The 20,300-nt window shown below is 43.5% G+C and overlaps 1 protein-coding gene across 1 annotated transcript in view; it reads right to left on the bottom strand.

The window, feature by feature from the left end:
- Positions 1-19,606, bottom strand: part of LOC147881755 (uncharacterized) — a 30,609-nt gene extending 11,003 nt beyond the window's left edge. The window contains exons 1-9 of the mRNA XM_087401763.1: positions 18,967-19,606; positions 18,403-18,846; positions 8,980-9,274; positions 8,752-8,876; positions 7,606-7,785; positions 7,228-7,476; positions 6,841-7,093; positions 6,640-6,744; positions 6,479-6,551 (exon numbers count right to left, since the gene is read on the bottom strand). Of these exons, the coding sequence (XP_087257889.1) occupies positions 6,479-6,551; positions 6,640-6,744; positions 6,841-7,093; positions 7,228-7,476; positions 7,606-7,785; positions 8,752-8,876; positions 8,980-9,274; positions 18,403-18,846; positions 18,967-19,203 (1,961 nt within the window). The 5' untranslated portion in view covers positions 19,204-19,606. The remainder of the gene's footprint in view (positions 1-6,478; positions 6,552-6,639; positions 6,745-6,840; positions 7,094-7,227; positions 7,477-7,605; positions 7,786-8,751; positions 8,877-8,979; positions 9,275-18,402; positions 18,847-18,966) is intronic.
- Between the last annotated feature and the right edge of the window lie 694 nt (positions 19,607-20,300).

Below are 20,300 nucleotides of genomic sequence, written 5' to 3'. Positions count from 1 at the left end.
CATGCAAGTGAAAGCATCATTGATTTGTAGGATGGATTTTGGTTGCAAGCCTTTGCTACTCTAAATGCTTGTATTTTGAGCTCTTCAACTCTTTCTAGCCTTGTAAGAGAGTAGACACTGCCCATTCTGGGTTAGACCCTCTCATGGCTACCATCTTGAATATGGATAAGTTCAATGGTAAGGGCTTTCACACATGGCAGATGAAGGTTAAGTTTGCATTGATGAGGGAAAACCTCTGGGGGCTTGTCAAACCGGCTTCAACTTCTTCTTCAACAGCCTCAAATGCTGGAGAATCCTCAGCTCCGACACGCCCGGCAAGAGATCCTGCTAGAGAGGAGAGAACCTATGGCATCATTGCTCTTGCCTTAGGAGATGACTATATTCATCACATATCTGATTTGGAGTCTCCTTCTGAAGCTTGGCAGAAGCTTAATATTATTTTTGGTGCTAGCTCTCACATCTCAAAATTGTCACTTAAGATTGCTTTCTTTGACTTAAAGATGGCCAGTGGCACTCCTTTGGCTGCCCATGTCAATCATATGCGGAGTCTCATGACTCAACTTGCTTCTATCAACTCTCCAATCACTACAGATGATGCAATGGCAGTGTTGCTCAAGAGTATGCCTGAAGATTATGATCATGTTGTTACCACTTTGAAAAATCTTCATAATCCTAATCTTGAAGGTCTTATTTCTGCTCTTCAAGAAGAAGAAAGGCACATGGAACTCCGGAGAGGCAATGACACAACCTATGCCATAAAAATCCAGAAGGGCAAGTTTTCACCTTGCAAACATTGTGGAAAGACTAATCACCTCTCAAAAGACTGCTTCAAGATCAATCCATGCAAACACTGTGGCAAAAACAATCACCATGAAAAGTTTTGTAGAGCCAAAAAGGAAGCAACTACAAAGTCAGAAACTGCCAATCTACTTTCAGTTGATGTGCCTCCACAAGATGAGGCATCCTATGAAGATATGCTTTTTAAATCATCTCCATATATGCTCCAGATCTCCCTTTTTTATGTTGAGTCAAGGTACTCAGCCTGGATAGTCCTCCAAAATGAATGAAATAAACTATTGTGTTTTGTAAACACCTCTAGTCACCATATGATGTAGGCCATGTGTATGTGTTTTGCTCCATGGTACCTCCTGCAGACATTGTGTGCATGTACATGCAGGGGAGATAACCATTGGAAGGTCTTTTGTATCCCTTTTGTTTACTTCACTCCCTTGGGAACCCCTTGCTAGCATGAGAACCTAGCCATAGATTTATCCTTAACCACCATGAGATGGCATGAGAAACTATGAGACTAGATGTATCCTTGACATAGCCTGAGGCATTCCCTTGAGGGGGGGTATGATGGGATATCTCAAGGTGTATGCCCCAGGCACACCTTGGTTTCTATGTGTCTGTGCTAGAGGCACAATTAGGTGCCCATAAGCACTGTTAGGTGGTGGTAGAAGCCACATAGGATGATTGAGAGAATCTAGGAGCAGATTGAGGAGATGATTGTGGAGCTCAGAGGTCATCAGTGATGTCAGTGATCATGTAAGAGGTGCCTACTTAAGGACCTCACCTTTCTTCATTCTATTAGCAAGAATTCTCAGTACGTGTTCACTCTATGCTTTCCTTTCACTTCACCAACAGCACTTGTTTATAGGGCACAAGGACATCCAATTTGAGGTTTGCATAAGAGCAAGCCAGAATGTGATCATCCAGGGTAGCTCTTTGCTGATGTAATTTTTATTTAATAACCACACATAAAAACAGGCCCAAATGTATTTACATGACAATATCGAATTTGCAGGTGAAGAGTAAGATCCAAATAGCTTTATAATCAGTAGTCTTCTGATGCCATGGGGTATAAAGATAATATTATCTGATGCGGGCCAGAGATTGCACGTGCATTAATGTAGCAAACAAGTTCACCTCCATTAAACACCATTACAATTTTCTGTCATAATTATAATTCATGTACACAAAAATGATCTATGTGCACTCACTCTTGACAAGACACTGACACTACATCAAATATAAGACGTTCTTGTGACCTCATCATCATACTCTCCATGCTGAGGTCACCAGGTGTGTCAACATATATTTGTCACCCTATGCACTGTAGCAACGATTTACTTTGAACATCCATGCATTGTCAGACACCTCTATACAGTGGTGACTACTGACCACTCACCTTCACTTTTTCATTGTCAACCTGTGATGACTAGTGATTGCAGCACCTTTCATAGAGATAGGTTGAGCCCTTAGCTAGTGCATGTGGTGGATCATCTTCCTGTTGCTATCATTAGCTTCTGTGCTCACCATCTTTTCATGCTCAAACTAGGACTACCAAGTTCAAAGTTCTTGAATCATCTTGCACGACCACCATGCGGCAGAAGATTAAGCTTGCTTGCAAATCCACTCTCATCCAAGGGCCTTCCTTGTCCACACTTCTGGCTTCTGTCGCATTCAATATTCTTTGGAAGTGAGCCTTGGAGTCGAGGGAAAATTTTAAGTTAACAAGGTTCACCGGTCTATTAGGAAAGGAGTCCTTACAAATGTCAAAAAAGCAATTTATCCTTGCTAGTCAACATGGTCTTAACATCATGCAAACATATCTTATTTGCAACTATAAAACCCTCCATAGCATTCAATGAAAATTGGAAAAAGAAATAGAAACATGTAGTTACATCGACTAGTAACTAGGTAACTAACTTAATATTGTAACATGGATAATAATTTGGTGCTAATAAGGAAAGTACTTAAGTTTTGCGGTTTCCAATATGCCTCATCACCGTGGCTAAGAAGCATCAGAAGACACGCAAGATAGGTCAAGTGCAAGGATATTAACATGGTAATCAAGACATTGGAACCTATAGGATGCTAACGTGCAACACAATGGTTGAAGGCACCAAAGTATGACAAATGGAGTGTAATGAAGGCCAAGATTGGGCCATGTTAGTGAGGGTTAGGCCTAATTTGACCTGGGGATGTTTAGGCCTAGAAAGGGGCAAAAAGGAGATAGTGGAGGAAGACAATAAAAGTCCCTCTCCTCACCCTTTGTACTTACTTCTTGATGTGACGTCTATCTATCTACTCTCCCACCTTCCTTGCCCCTAATTGCTGCCTACTCTCTCTCTCCCTTCTTCTCTCCCCTCCCGCTCCTCTAGCCCTTTCTCTAATGTGCACCTACCCCTTTTCTACATTGACAAAGCTCTACCTTTGGCACCGTTGCTTCAACTTCAGTCAAAATTTCACAACACCAACTGATAGGATTCAGGCAGCGTTGCAACATGCACCAGAGATGAGTCTTGCACATAGTAGAAGCTACACCAATGCAGTAGGAGGAACAACAACAACAAACGATGGATTGCCGCTGCTCCATTAGCAATCATTCGAGCCTCTTGCACTCTGTCTACTAATTTGCCATAACAACAAAAACGACAAAAGACCAAAAAGAGCTTTACAAGCAGAAATACAAGAGCTCATCGTCACCACAACAGAACTTGGTGAAGGCAAAATAGGAGCCGTTGCCCACGTCACCACGAGTGTAGGGTCAAACCTCATCTTGTGTGAAGAACCAGCCTTCTCGAGAATGCAAATGTGTGCAATGCATGCAGTTAGCCCTTCAATGGAGAAGAGCGCCGTTGTGAGAGTACTTGTTTCTATTTCGACCTACATGCAAGGTGTGTGAGAAATGACGGATGCATGCTAGGTGAATAGAGAATGTAGCGTGAGATTTACAATGAAAGGGTGATAACCTTTCATTAATGTCCCTTGAGATCACTCAAGTTCCATCTTTCCACTTACACCTATCCTTAGCATATGACCCATGCATCTACCATTCAATGCACCTTAATGCACCCTTCCCTTCCTATTTTCCCTAGGACCTAGAGACGTGTGTGCACATTTTTATTAATAGAATAAGTGTCACATGTCCAAATTCGATGCCGCCTGAAGCAAGGGCTCCAGCTCGACTAGTCTTATCTACTGAGATGATCCACCGCCATAACAAATCGGTCGGTGTCCATCATAAATACAAATACATGTTACACCATTGGTGTATAATATATAATAATGTTTTAATGTCTATTAATCACGGATTACTGATTTCTCGTCATGACATCCTGCATGCTTTTCGCAAGCCATAGCTACTTACACACAATTAGGCCAAACAGCTCAGGCCAACCGAGATTCAAAGTCCACCCTCTTTGTCGTTAGGGTTAGTATAGTTTAGTTTTGGTTAGGGCAGTGGGATAACCTAAGTAGGGTTAGGCTAAGTCTTAGATTGGATTAGGTCAATGGGTTAACCTAAGTAGGGTAAGGCTAAGTCTTAGATTGGATTCGGTTACTCTAACTAAGTGTCCTAACTATCCTAGTAGGCCTTAGGTTAGTGTACTAAATGTCCTAGGCGAGCCCCTCTCCCCAAAATATTAAAGAGAGAGCTCTGTTAGCCCAAGTTTTTAGCCTTTTACCAGCCCTTACCAAGCTGTTTCTAGCCCATTTTTCATCCCCATTTGGGCTCCATTTTGAAGCTTCTTCGCCATCACGTTTCAAGCAGTGAGATAAGTAAGAATTGACAGCAATGCATTTGGCAAAGTGAGACAGCAACAAAGCTTTACTACACACCATGGGATAGTCAAATGCCAATGGAGGGAGCATGGGGCAAAATGCCTCTAGTTTCCGGCATCTTATACATAGGGTTTGAGCAACATGGAAAAAGCTTAGGGCAGCTTCAACACGAAGACTCTTAGCCCAATGGAATCCTTTTGATTACCATCCGCAATCTGTCATATCCGATTACATTGGATGTGTATTTTATCCCTTTGATCTTAGTAATAAGATTGTCATGCATCATATTTCAAGTGGACTCCAAGCTGAGACAAACTTTGCCTCACAGGCTAGTGCATTGCAATCATGAAACACCTTGCATGGTCAGGATATATATGACACCTGTTGTACCTTACATATCCAATTGTTAGATTTGATAAAGATGTTGAGCATGACAATGGTATGGTCACAAATTTGTAGAAAAGGGATAGGGACAAATTTGCAGAAAGGGGATAGAGGAGCAAAAGGGAGAGAGAGATAGGGGAAAAGGGGGAAGAGGATGGGCCTTCATAGTGAGACTTCAGGAAAAGAAAGTCCACAAGATCCTCAAAAATTGATTAATGCTACTACACCACTCAGTGACCATAGACTATGTATAGCTAGTTCAACACCATCAGAGGTTGATCTTCATGAAGTACCAGATTACTTCAAGAACTACACCAGTGGTAGTGTCCGATTTGCCGTCTAATCTCAGTCACTTAAGAAGGTTGCTTCAACAATTCACAGCATGGAATATCCAACATGTGCGAAGGGAGGATAATCAAATGGCACATGAATTGGCTCAGGATATGAGTGATCAAGATCCAGTGATAGCATATCCTGAGCCAATTCTCAACAAAGCCACGACCCTCCTGCAGGCTGCGCAGTGCGATTACCTTAATCAATCCTTCATCACATTAATCGACCATCGCCGCCCCCCGACAAATTAATTAATAAACGAGTTTTTCTTGCTGGGGGGCCCTATTGCACTAGATGAAAGCATCAATTCATCAAAATAAAGTACATTCCTAAGGCTAGAAAATCACTAACTTTACAATTAAGATATTTGAAAGTGACGGAAAGCGAGGAAAGAAGAGAGTTCATTTATGTCCACAAGAGACAAAGATTGTACATGAGAGAAAATAGTACACAATTTGGTCAAAGAACCAAGAAAGAGCCTGTGCATCTCCCAACTAGTACAAAACTCAAATATTATGTGTGCATAGAGTCTTATATGAGAATAGCTTGAGAAGGTGAGCACATTGTGACATCTCTGAGGTACATGGTCTCCCCTACAAACGGCCTCTAGAGGCAATTTGCTAGTTGCTGAAAACAATTATGTGATTCCAGGCTGTTTGAAGTCATATGTAGAGCACTCTCTACTTCTAACCATCTACCAAGAGAGTATACAGCCTCATGATCAACCAGTCAGTTATACAGCTTGCCACAATAGCGACCAGTCAATTGTGATTCTTCATACCTAACTCAAAATAATGATTCACAATAGATGCTCCAAGAATTTGGCAATCAGACATTAAATGTTGATAATTGCCAGTCCAAAAGGCAACAAACAGTCCTTCAAACTTGGACTCAAATTTCTTGGGTCATACCTTTACATAAAAGTCTTTAAGATCGACTTAGCCCTTAGCGCGCATAGCCAAGAGTACAAGATATGGCATCCCTCCTCAACCAGATCTTACAGTAAGACTTTGTATCATAGGATTGGCGTACAATCACAGTATGGCTCAACATGACAAGATTGACCGACACCACTAAGCAAGCCGATTCCTTTCCGCATGTCACCTAACACTGAGGTAAAAGCATAGAATTGTACAAAAATACATCAACATTACAAAATGCTTTGTTAAACCAGCTCACTAAGACATGTCACCTCTGTGTTGAGGAATCTACTTGCGAGAAAGCTTGAAACAGCAGTGGTTGCTTGCTTTCAGGTATACCCAAACCTGCAAAAGAGAGAGAGAAAATGTGTCAAGTAATTTTCCATTCTATCAATACACATTCAAAGATCAGGGTTAAGAACTGCATATGTACCAGTATCTTTGATGGAAAAGAGAAGCTCGACAGCATCCACAGTTTTACTCATCACAGACACAGAAACAACCACCTCTCCTTTCTTTGTAAACTTAATGCCATTGCCTGCATTCATACACTATTGTTAGCTAGACAAGGACCAGGCAAAGTGATAGAAATGCGTTCAACATTAGAATCATTAACACTTGAGTAAAATCTCACCAATCAAGTTTACAAAAATCTGAAGTAGCCTCCCTGGATCTCCCATAATCTCGTCAGGAACATCTGCATCAAACCTACAACAAAGCTCCAGGCCGTTTTTCAGGGCACGTGCTGCCAGCACTGACACAGCATGCTCCAGCTGGTCAAACAGAGAAAACTGTATGTCCTCCATCTCTAGCTTGCCTGCCTCTATCTTGCTAAAGTCTAAGATGTCTGTTATGATACGTAAGAGATGCTGTGCAGCAAAGCGCACCTGCACCAAATGATAACGTAAGTTTACAAAACCCCAACCCAACCTGGGAGAAACCAGTAACACAAATAAACAATGATTCCAATTTGCATAGGTATATCTTTTGGAAAATTAATAGGTTGAGAGGACGCCAGTACATAATCAAGATGTTCCTGTTGCTCAGGAGTTATTCGTGTGTCTAAGCAAAGCTCTGTGAAATTTATGATTGCATTCAAAGGGGTGCGAATTTCATGGGACATGTTAGCCAAAAATTCAGACTTTGATCTGTTTGCTGCTATGGCAACATCTTTGGCTTTCTCCAGCTCTACTTCTACTTTCCTTCGCACTTCTATTTGCTTTGCAAGGCCATCGTTAGCTTCTTTTAGCTCTGATGTTCTCTCCCTGACCTGCACAGAATAGAACTCTTGCATGAGAACATCAGAAAGGATGACAAAGAGCATTCCTGCTTCACGTATAAGTTCGATTCTACACCCTACAGATGACTTAAGCTCACAATATGGAGACCTACAAACAACCTTATGCTCGAGTATCAACTGATGACTAGCAATTTGATGTGCCATGCTGTTGAATGTATCCATCAAATCAGCTATCTCATCACGAAGCAGGATAGTTCCCATTTTTACCCTAGTTCTCATATCACCTTGACCAAGAGCTGCTGCAGCTCTTCCAAGATCAACAATAGGCGACGTAAAAACCTGGATATCCAGCAGAAAAGTGAGCCCTCATGAATAAAAAATATACATTCGTGCAACACAAAAAATGAACCAAGAAAAAGTCTGAGAATCACTGAGAGGCAGAATAAAACAAGACAGAGAGGTTGAACAGCCTGCAGTCCCAATTAGCCCATATATTGGGCTGTCAGCCCAATCTGCTGACCAGGGTGGATTTATTGGCTGTCCTCAAAATAACATCAAGAAAGATGTCTTTCTGCTGTCCATGTGGCAGCCATCTTGCTGCCCACATGGGAGCATCAGTCCAACCCCCTATTGATGCATCTAACTACAACATCATACAGGTGTCAAGAGCTAGAAAACAGATGTGGAGGTTGTTTGCTACAGCAAACATTCCCCACAGCAGAAGATAATGACAACGTGTGCCTAGAAATTGCACAGTGCTCTTCCAAAACATCTGAAAATTCGTTTGCATGCCATATCTGAACTTGTTAGTGACATCAGCATCGAGTCAGCCCAAACACCATACATTCAAAATGACTAACCCTAGATACGCACCACATCCTTACTCATGACATAATACCAGTCCCATGGGTACAACACAACAGACTCAAGATTCCTTACATAAATTGCTCTTTATTTATTGACAATGCTGTGAGAATGCAAAAAACAATCGTAATTGTGTGACTGTTGTTAGAAATAAATGTGTCTGCAAATCTATTTTTGAATGTATCTATTCTCAGTCTTCACGAGACAATATGAAGTAATGGCAAAATGCACCTACATACATCATATTGAATAGATCTGGAAGTTCAGAAGTATTATTGTTACCCCTTATACAGCACTGCACATAATATGCAAAATATCACGAGCTAGGGGTGATATTTATTTATGCCCCGAATGACTATTGTAATCACATGAAGCATGAAGATACTTCAACCGTATAAACAAAGAGAGTGAAACTTAAATACAAACTGATGAATATTAAACCTTAGCTAACCCGAGAGAGGCCATCACACCCAAAAAAAGGAGAGTAACAATTGTGATGATGATCACAATTTGGATGCTATGAATAGGTGCATAGGCCTCACGGACATCCAGCTTTGCCAACAAACCTGTAAAACGACTTCAAACATATTAGTTTAGTAATCTAACAATACCCCAAATCTAAGGATAGTTCACAACAAATGCAAGCAATTAGCAGATTTAAATTCTCACCCCAATGCAAAAAACCAACAGGTCTATACGCTGCAATGACTTTGGCACCACTATAGTCTCGTAGTGTCAGTATTCCAGACTCTCCATTCACGGCCAGTCCCATGGCCCCACCAAGACGGTACTGAGTCCTATTTGTATTCTTTAATGGTGGGAACAAGAGCTGAATTGCGCTTGAGTTTATTGGCACACCTATCAACAATTCACCTGTTGTTTGTAGCCCAGTCCTGTCCTGAACCAGTATCTCTAATTTGCTAGCATTTACCAAAGCCACCAACACACCAATCAATGTTTTCTTCTGCACATAAAGTAAACCTTTGTAAGCAGAAAGGCAAAACATGCATTGTAATGTACAACATCCAAGACTTAGAAGTTTGAAACAGAGACAGAAACAAAAAGGAGCCAAGGGAAAAAGATGGAACCAAGACCATCATAAGAGAAATCACTACTACGGAGAAAAACACCCAGCTTTCTGCACAAATTAACGGACTTCACATATTTCTAAGTCTTGTGATTTATAAACTGTAAAAATCCTTCCATCCCCTTTTTAAGCCATCATGTTGAGAGGGATTAAATGCTGCAGTGTCTTTGGTTGGGTCATATAGGGTTTGGTCAGTTCCCAAGCTGCTTAATTGGTATTGAGTATCCATTCCAAACCGTTGTAACAAGGGAAAATGGGTAGACAGTACTGCCTGAAAACCAAAAAGATTCGCACCTGTTCTTTGGATGGCTGCTACATAGTACACAAAATTTGGCGTAAAAACCTCACTGATGTAGATCAATGAGAGCATTGGAGAGGTGGACTTGGGAATGATGTGGCTGCCACATGGGCAGTACATAGGCAGCCATGTGGGTTAGCATACTGAGAGAGAAAAGCAAAAAGAGGGGGCTGCCATATGGGCAGCATGTCACGACAAGAGAAATCACTAATCCGTGATTAGTAGACATTAAAAACATTATTATATATTATACACCAATGGTGTAACATGTATATGTATTTATGATGGACACCAACCGATTTGTTATGGTGGTGGATCATCTCAGTAGATAGGGCTAGTCGAACTAGAGCCACTGCTTCAGACAGCATAGAATTTGGACATGTGATACTTATTCTATTAATAAAAAAGTGCACACACGTGTCTAGGTCCTAGGGGCAATAGGAAGGGAAGGGTGCATTAAGGTGCATTGAATGGTAGATGCATGGGTCATAGGCTAAATAGGCTAAGGGTAGGTGTAAATGGGAAGATGGAACTTGAGTGATCTCAAGGGACATTAATGAAAGGGTATCACCCTTTCATTGTGAATCTCACGTAGCATTCTTCATTCACCTTGCATTCATCCACCATCTCTCACACACCTTGCATGTAGGTCAAAAATAGAAACAAGGACTCTCACGAGGGCGCTCTTCTCCATTGGAGGGCCAATTGGCATTCAAATTCTGCATGCATTGCACACATTTGCATTCTCGAAAAGTCTGGTTCTTCACATAGTAAATAGGCTGCCATGGGGGCAGCACAATCAAGAATACACCGAGCAGAATGGAGCTCCCCTTAAGGACAGAAAGTATACAGAATTGCCACATGGCATGCAGGAGCATCATGGGGTGTATGGACTGTTTGGGGCAGACGGAGCATGGAAAGGCAGCACGGGAGAAAACCAGGATAGGTGGTGCCTGTATAAGCTGTCTGTACAGAGCTGTACCAGCTGATCCAAGAGCTGGAGTAGAGGCAGTAGGTCTCGGACAGGTCTTGGAACGAAGCGGAATGTCTGCAGGTGCAAGGCAGCTGTTTTGCAGAGGCTTTGGGCTTGAATATAGGCCTAGGGCTTGACACATGGTAGGTCAAACTGTTGTTTGGGATCCAATCAGGCCGGTTGGTTGGGTGCTATTGGTCAGCTAAAACAGGCTGCCAGCCAGATTTTTGGGGGCTACCAGCCCCTATAAAAAGAGCCCATTGGGAGCCTAGTGGGCCTGGATCCTCCCATCCCAACCTTGTGCCATCCAATCCATGGAACCCTTCATCACTTCGTTCATGAGAAAAATGAGTGAAGAAATCGACTTGATACATTGTCCAACACAAGAACAAGTCGTAGATATCTTCACCAAGCCACTTTCCCTTGATAAGTTTGCACACTTTCGACATCAGCTTGGTCTTCGCCAATTGCAACTTAAGAGGGGGAAGTGAACGTTAAGTTGTACACCTTTGTACATACTTTTCCCCCTGTGCTCTTTTTGCACTCTTGTGCATCTTTTCCGATCTTTATTTATGTTGCCATTATGCAACATTCAAAAAATCAAAAAAATGTGTTTTGTAAAGCACCCTCTTCTTTTGCAGAGCAATTTAAGAGGGGGTGTTGAGAATGGTGTATGTAAATTGCACCATAAGGGTTATGGGAACATTTCCTCATCTTCCTCTAGTTCAGCCACCATGTTGACTCCCTCCTCCAATGGCTGCATATGTCTAGGGAAACTCTTCTTTGTTGTCAGGGAGCTCTTGCTTACCCTTTCTAATTGTAATCCTCTCACCTCCCCAATCTTGCTTCACTTTTGCAGCCCTGAGCCAAGGTCTTCCTAGAAGCATGGAGTAGGAGCTGTCTCTTTCCTCCATGCAGAGTACAACAAATGTCACAATGAAACATAATCCCCATATGCTGATTTCTTGGCCTCTTAGAATGCCAAGTGGATGTATCCTTCTCTGATTATCCATTCTTACCTGGAAGGGTGCTGGAGCTAATTCATTAGAGTAGAATTTCTAGAACAATTCTTCAGACAGAAGAGTTGATTGCTGCAGACAAAGCTCATAGGGAGGCTTCACCCTTGGCTGTCTTCCAGGGCAGCAAGGTGTACGGATGAAAGGAGCATTCACTGCCTCACACATGGCTGTCCGGGAGGGATAGCTTGGATGTGTGTTTGCAGCCACGGTAACAAAGCCAACTCAAGCTCTGTAGGAGCAAGCAGGCTGAGTGATCTAGTAAAGCAGAATTCCACTTTTGAAGAATTAAATAAATACCGAAAGGGACGCCAAGGTATTTGGGGCCAGTGTGGTGTTTTGTGTTTGGTTCATTGAGCAGGGGCATTCTAGCCTCCATCCAGTTTCTTTTTCAAAGTTGTTTCTAGGTGGTTTTGTGTTTAAAGAAGTGGATGAAAGAGATGCAATGCGCCTAAAAATTACATGAATGCTAAGCTAGTTACGGTTTACTGCTCTTTAGTTTACTGAAGGTCAGTTTCCCAGGCCAGTGTCAGGCTGACACGTGGCAGGCCGGACTGCCTATGAGGTTGGTTGAGAGCCAACCAGGTCGGTTGGTTGGGTGCTACTGGTCGGCCAGAACAGGCTGCCAGCCAGCTACTTTGGAGGCTACCAGCCCCTATAAAAGCAGCCCATTGGGGGCTCATATTTCATCCAGTAGAGCAGCAGAACAGCTAACAGCAGGCCTTCGACCAACATGCAGAAGGACCAGAAAGGAGCTGATTGCTGCAGACAAAGCTCATAGGGAGGCTTCACCCTTGGCTGTCTTCCAGGGCAGCAAGGTGTACAGATCAAAGGAGCATTCACTGCCTGACACGTGACTGTCCGAGAGGGATAGCTTGGAGGTGTCTTTGCAGGCATGGTAACAAAGCCAACTCAAGCTCTACAGGGGCACGCAGGCTGAGTAATCTACAAGTGCCATGGAGGTAGGAGAACAGCACATTTTGGTTAGAACAGCACATTTCGGTGGGACTCTGGACTTGTTTTTGTATTGTGTCCATCGCTGGACTGAAATATATTTACTGCTGGTTCTACATCTCTCTCATTAGCATTGTATATTTACTTGGCTTGCACATGTACGTTGAGCACACTAAGGAAAGAAGTTTAAATTCCATCTAAGCACCACTGTGTGAGTTCCTGGGCTACACTATCTATCTTCCACTGCGGGTACCCTTCTTGCGGTTATTTCTAATAGGAAAGGTCACCATGCCCTTGAGTTCAAAAATCTGTACTACCATGCTGACAAAATGTTAAAACTACTTTAGAGGTCCACTATGCCCAAAACCAAGATTAAAAATATGAGGCACGAAGATCGACAAAGAGAGACTTTTAACATGTCACTAACAAGCATAGGTTATCTTGGCATGATCAATCATGTCCACTTTATTGCGAGCAAGGCACTGAGGGCAACCCTTTTCAAAATATGGATTTGACATGGGGTTGATTTTCAAGAAGCTACATGGAAACCATATCATCATAGTCCTAGTCGTTTCTGTCACCACCATATAAATATCCTAAGTCAAAGTACAGGTGACCATTTATTTGATCATAATTAAAGAGTTTTCCATCTGTATTAAATATGGTCAAAGAGTTCCTTTAATGGTCAAAGAATTGACTACGGTCAAAGATACTTGACTCTGGTCAAGTAAACCTAACTTCGGTCAGGGAGATTTGGTTTATTACCAAGAGGGTTAACTATGGTTAACCAGAGAACCACGGAGCTGACTACGGTCAAAAAGTGTTGACTTCGGTCAACGAAACTTGGCATGCGCCAAGAGGGTTAACTACGGTTAACCAAGATGTGCCAACTTCGGTTGGAGAGTTGTGCCAACTTCGGTTGGAGAGACTTGACTATAATTAAGGCGCCTCGATCCTTGGTCAAAGCCCCTTAATTATGATCAAGAGCGTTGACTTCGGTCAACCAAAAAATAAATATATTTTTATATTTGTTTTGTGTGCACATGTGTTCAGGGGGGACGCCCACCGTGACTAGAATTAGTCCACAGTGTATTGTTTGCATGCAGTGTATTGTTTGCATGCAAGCGCTAACAATTAATGGGTGCCATAGTGGTGCGCTTTAATTAATTGTTGCAGGTACTAGGAAGGGTTATTTTCCTAAGCGCTACGGGAGCCTACCAAGAGTCTAGGAGGCGGTTCGTGTGACCAAGTGCTTCGAAGACTCCAGAGTTGCCCTTAGTGGCATGTAATTAGGAAAGTAATGTAGAGTTTGACAAGTGGCTTGTTGCCAAGAAAGAGAGCCTTAGAGCTCATGTTCATTCACGTTTTTGGATATGTATGAACAACTCTACGCTGAACTATGTACTCCATCTTCCCTCAAGTAATAAAATCCTTGGGGGGGGGTCCAGCCCGACTATTGTCTTGGGCCCTAGTGTCTCTATTGAGAGAGGGAATGAGGGAGGGCTGGCAGTAAACGCTGCTCGTGGGCAATGAACAGAGCAAAAGTTTTATTGCGTCAGAAAGCATTGCTGGGTGGCGTTCTTTCATCAACATGTTCCGTTGGGATGACCTCGTCGCAACTACTCATGGCTTGAGCCACCATCGCCATCGCCCGTCGAGGAGACCAAGCGTTGCTTGAACTTCCAGAAGGCTACAGAGGTGATGACGTGGCAAATATAGTCTTAGTCAGCAGACACGTGGCACACAGGCGATGTGGTGGCCGCACATGCGAGCTGACGTGGCACTGACACGTGGCAATGCTGGAGGACAGGTGACGTGGCAGACACGTATGGATGCTAACGTGGCAGCACATGCAGGGTGATGACATAGCGGGACACGTGGCAACCAAGTGGCAGACCTGGGTCAGAGCAACCCCTGTTACGATTAACTACAGTTAGTCAACCATCATTTTGTTGACCTTGGTTAAAGGTCCAGCCAATTGATCTAACGGGACCAATCTGGTTAAGGGAACTTAATCTCACTCACTTGGACTCTGGTTAGAGACTAGTCCAGTTGACTAGATTGGTCCAGCTAACCAGAATTTCAGTCTGGTTCAGTTAGCCAGATTCCAGTCTGGTTCAGCTACTTCAGAATCTAGTTAATCTGGTTAGAGGTCTAGTTACAGACCAGAACCAGTCAGTCTGGTTAGTGTAACCAGCCGGTTACTTCATCCAATTACTATCGCACACAAAAAAGTTGCATAGACTGTTTCTGCTAGCAGTTTTCACTTATCTGAGAGAGTATTTACTGTCAGAAAAAGCAGAAATCAGAGAAAAATCAGAGATTTGCACAAGTAAAGGAATCCATGCCTTTGTGCTCAGGAAAAGGGAGTCAGATGCATTCTGAGTGCTTTTTGCAGCAGCCACAAAAGGGGCAATATAGTTGTTGATGCCTTGGCAACCTTGTGGGTATATGCCTTGAGTTGACAGCCCGGTACTGGCATAGATTATGAATGCAAGACACCTCTTGTTGAGGTAAATTTTCTCTTTGAAAAACAAAGGTTGCGTGCATCAGTGCATACACAGTGTGTGTGAGAAATTTGCAGAGAAAATGGCCCAATCACCTATCCAATGGGATTCACGAGAGAGGGATGCACATCCAAGACAGAGAAATGTGCAACAAAATCAGCAAGAATTTGAGCAGATGGTACGCACTCGTATACAAGAGATGGAAAATCTCAGAAGGGATCCAAGAGCTTAGCATTTGTTTCAAGCAGAAACTATGCCTAATGCAGCTTATGATGTGCCAATGCCAGAGGCACACTCTCGTGTACAGCCTGAGAGAGAGAGATTTCATAGGGGACAGTCTCATAGCTGGAAGAGATCGAGGCATCATCACCGATCTCCAAGTCCTTCACCGTCTACCTCGAGCTCAACTTCTGTATCTTCTTCTTTATCAGATAGACCATCCAGGAAAAGAAGGAAACGCAAGAAGTCTAGGAAGAGAAAGTCTTCCAGAGAGACCAAGGAAGAAGGTAAATCTATCAAGTTTATGACCTATAATGGACAATATGGTCATACAGACAAAGCATTGCAGTTCATCAGGCAGTTTGATGCTGCATTTGGTACAGAAAAGTTTTCAGAAATCCTCCAAGTTAAGAATGGTCAGTTTGCACTTGACAGCGACAGCTAGTGCATGGTGGAGTGCACAGACCACAGATGGGTCAGTCCCAAAGAGGTGGAAGGACTTCAAGAAAGCCTTCTACCAGCAGTTTATGCCTAAATAGTTTAGAGATCATGTTCTTCAAGATTGGGACAGTTTGCATATGGATGCAGGAGATACAGTGGATGTGTACGACCAAAAATTTTGGGATCTTATTTGCAGGTTGCACCTTTTAAAAAGATCTCCAAAGGAACCCAAATGAGAAAGTACAGAGCAGGTCTCAGTCCAAGAATTCAGGCAGTAGTAAATGTTTTGGGGGCAAAGAACATTCAAGACCTTATGCATTTAGCTTCAATAGCTAGTCTTGTGCCATTACAAGATCCATCCACAGTACTATCCTTGCATGCAGGACGTGCTGAAAGAAAGAAAACTGATTTTTCAAAATCAGAAAAGAAAGAGTATCCCAAGGTTGAAAAGAAAGGGTTTCAACCTCAGAATCCGAGGGGTACTCAGTTTTCAAAGTCATATAAAGGCAAATCCCCATTCACTCCTGAACAGAATATAGCTGCCCAATGCCCTGAGAAGCCTTCGGGTTCTGAGGGGGGAAGGGAAGGAGAAGGAGCAAAAAAAGCCACAAGTACCACCGAGGCAAATGGTGGGAGCAGTCCCAGATGTTTTGGGGAGTACCTCAGACCCAAGGGAAAAAGAGCTTTTGCTATCGTGGGGAAAGATAAGAGATCAGCAAGCATTAATCCTATTTGATCCAGGGTCTACAGACAATTTCATATCTGAAGATTTAGCCCTGAGATTAGGGATAAAAACTGAAGAGCTAGGCAGAGCTCTTGATGCTGATCAAATGTTCCAAGGGAATCCAGTGTAAGTTACTCCTTTGATTGGAAAGCTTCGTGTCCATGTGCAGAGCTATGTAGATCAAGAGGATTTCTTAATCTCTCCTCTCAAGCAGCATGATGTTGTACTTGGTACACCGTGGTTCCATCGAAAGGAAGTAACAATAGAATACCTTGAGAGGGTGCTCAGTTTTATCCATAGGGGGGAAAACCAGCGTTTAGGTGCCAGGAATAAAGGGGAGGCTATCCCCATTGTATCTTATGTTACATGTGGTAAAGCAATAAAGACTGCAATTTCCGCGTACATGATCTCTTACTCCCTTTGGTTCCAATTCCAACATTGGAAGTAAGAGACAGGCTTCAAGATTGGCATCTTCAGTCCTCAAGTCCAAAGGGTTGATTCAGCCCAACTCGTCTCCTTTTTGCTCACCCATACTTCTAGTACAGAAAAAAGATGGTTCTTTTCGAATGAGCATTGATTATCGTGCATTGAATAAGATGACCATCAATACTAACAAACAGGTTGGGAGCTGACAAGACATAATTTTGCAATGGGTGAGAAAACTTTTGAATAAAAGACTACCACCATTCCAGTGGGCGTGCTGGGGATTAACATCTTGTATCTGCATTCTTGTTTTTAAAAAGTTGTGAAACATTCCTCATCGAGTTGATAACTGTTAGAGTTATGTTTTGTCCTTGTCCCTGAGAATTGGATATGTATGTAACAAAAGAAGGCACACCAGTGTCTGGGAACTGAGCTCCCATTATGAAGCCTGTATGGATACAGGTCCTTGCATAAATCTTGTCGAAAGACAACTAGATCAACCTCATTTGGTTTATCACTTATCAGACGTGGATCAGACCAGCCTTCTTGGGCTACGGCCACATTAGGCTGTCCAAAAACGGCCAACTATGCCATTCAGGGCGATGGACCAGCCAGCTACCCCGTATGAGAGACAATTGCTCCCTACCATCATCTGTGCCTGAAGGTGCTCAAGACTGCTACTCTGTGTCTGTGGGAGATCACAGTTAGGGAGGTGGTCTGGAGAGGGTGGAAGGCCATCTGTGCCAGGTAACATACCTGGCACGCAAGATTCATCATTGTCCAACTGCTTGAAAAGGGAGAGCACGAATCCAGTAACAGATCGGTGAATATCTTTAAAAAGTTCACAAACAGATAAGCGGGGTGTATGTCCAGAGAGATGGAAGGGGATCTAAGAATGCCCGCCATTTTCTTCTGTACAATCAGCCAACTCCGTTCATCATTCTATGACACATGCAAGCCAGTATGCAAACGATTCTTGCAAATACAATTCATAGCAAACTTCCCAGGCCCATCCTTCATTAACTGTGTCAATCAAATGCCGCGCATGCGTCCTGAAAGTGTCAACCTGATAAATAATCTTGCTATGTCTCAAGGCCGACTACACAGTACTATCGATGAGCTTCTAATGTCAATAAATTAAAAAAATAGAACTCGCAACATCGACTATTTTCTGATCTGCGTATCAAAAGTTGATCCTTTTTCACCGGAATTCAAGTCCATTCAACATACACCTCGAAAATAACACTGTGGCCACGTAACAAACAAAGCATAGCCGCACTACGAGAGGTCATGCTGATGTTCCATCGACAGATGCAGGAGAAACGTCCTACTTGAACAAAGGTCACACAATTCAAATAGACTGCTTGAAAAAAGGGCCGCCTTCGGGACTCTCCGTCCAGCAAATGTTTCAATTCTCGAACACCAGAGAAAGTGAGTAGCGAGATCATACCTCATAAATGCCTCTTGAAATATAATAAATCCACCCGTTAGGCATGTGTACAGGGAGACCAATCTTCAATCCTTCTGAACCGATGCTGTCAAGATCAGTTGGTCCGAGTGCTTTCTGAAACATAGAGTCGTCGGTCGAAAAGCCCAATGAGCCATTTCTGTCATATATTGCGGCGCCTTCAAGATCTGGTGTGACTTCAGTGGCAGATTTCAGATCAATTAGAGCTGAGGTTTCATTGGCAGCGCTATAGTTTGCCAAGAAGGAATTAATAATTATTCGGGTCGATATCAACCCAGTCTTGTCGGTCTGACTGGTCAAGTAATCTCTCAGCTGTTCCTGCCTTAATGTAGAAACCGTGACAAGCCGGCGCTCTATCTCCTGGACGAGTTGATCGTGGGCTTTCAACCATAGCACCAGCGCAGGAACACCAGAAGCTAGCATCACCTACACCCACAAGCCACCGAAGACAATATGGGAGCTGCCGGCGACAGTACCCAAGGAAACTAATCGATTCGAATTAGTTTGAAATTGGTAGATGTTACGAGTGAAGTTACTTCCGCTTACCAATAAGCCAACGAAAACAGTAAGCTTGAGACATATGGAGGCCCTCATACTATTCGCGGTCCCCTGTGTGGCAGCAGCTCCTACCACTGTGTCCTCTCCCTCGCTAGTTCGCCGGACTAAAACAGCCAAGTCAATCGAAGATGCATCCAAATCGGAGACTGCTGTTTCAGAAGACGGCACGCCCGGGAGCACATTGCTCGTGGCCCTCTTGTTCCGATTCCTGCAACAACAGGACATTGTTTGTGGCTCTGCGCTTTCAATACCCAGGCATCACGGTAGCCGTCGGTACCAATATTCGGAGCTCAAGAATCGCGGAGGACGCAGCTCTGAAGAGTTTCCGCAAGAAAGCAGTCCAGCGAATCACAAAATGTCAACGCGCGTCGCGTATCTGTGTAGCGGCGAAGGAAACGTATAGTTTGTTCTCGCCGCCGTCCAGGCGGGAAGGGACGGGAAGAAGAGCAGGAGGGTGGAGCTCCATTGGGGGGGCAAACAGAAGAAGAGAGGGGAAATCTGGATCAGCATGCAATCGAGCGAGAGGGAGAAGAGGGCGAAGAAGGGAGGTCATGCAAGGATCCCGGGGGAGGGCGGGATGCATGAGCAGGGGAGAAGCTGAGGAGGGAAGAAGATGGAAGCTTGAAGGTGTGTGGCTATGGCGGACGAAGCTCTGTGTAGTTTACAAGAATGACAGGAAAAAAAAAAAACTAAAGCTTTTTTTTGTTTTTTTTTTTGCATACATACCTTCCCAAAAACCACCCTTTTTTTTGGGGGGGCAAATATTCTCTCATTGGCTTATATATATCCAACATCCCCTCGCTCCACCGGCACGTGCCTGTCCCCCTCCACGCGTCCCCCTCCACGTCCATGCAGCCTCCGGTTAACCCGGTTAATCCGTTTTCCGCCCTCTAATAATCTACGTCCCTAATCTAGGCCCGAGTTTTCATTGGCTTGCATGGACAATGGTAAGCAAGGGCCATGCTTGGCTATAAGAGCATGTCCCCATGGACCAGAGTATTCGAAGGAGCTCATTCATTCTCCCTATTTTTGGACCCGCCTCGATTTTCACGGAGTGAGGCAACAAGAAATATAGAGCGAGTCCAGAGGGTGCCCCCGGAGATCGGAGATGCCCACTCCGCAATTTCAGGTCCATTTTGGGGAGAAACGGAGGGAAGATTTTACGATCTTCCAAAAAGCTAGTTCTATAGGTCCATGGGGATTGACTCTAAGGGCATGTTTCCATGGCGGGTGTCTATGCAAACCTAGCAGTCCCCCTTCGGTTAGTTCACGCGCAAAAAAAACGTGGGAGATGCATTGCAAACCTCAGCAGTTACAAAATC

This window comes from Dipteris shenzhenensis, chromosome 30 (assembly GCF_047967505.1).
Source record: "Dipteris shenzhenensis isolate YYH24624 ecotype China chromosome 30, Dip_SZ_1.0, whole genome shotgun sequence".
Taxonomy (NCBI): Eukaryota; Viridiplantae; Streptophyta; class Polypodiopsida; order Gleicheniales; family Dipteridaceae; genus Dipteris; species Dipteris shenzhenensis.
The sequence above is the reverse complement of the archived record's forward strand: the minus strand, read 5'-3'. Positions and strand labels throughout refer to the sequence as shown.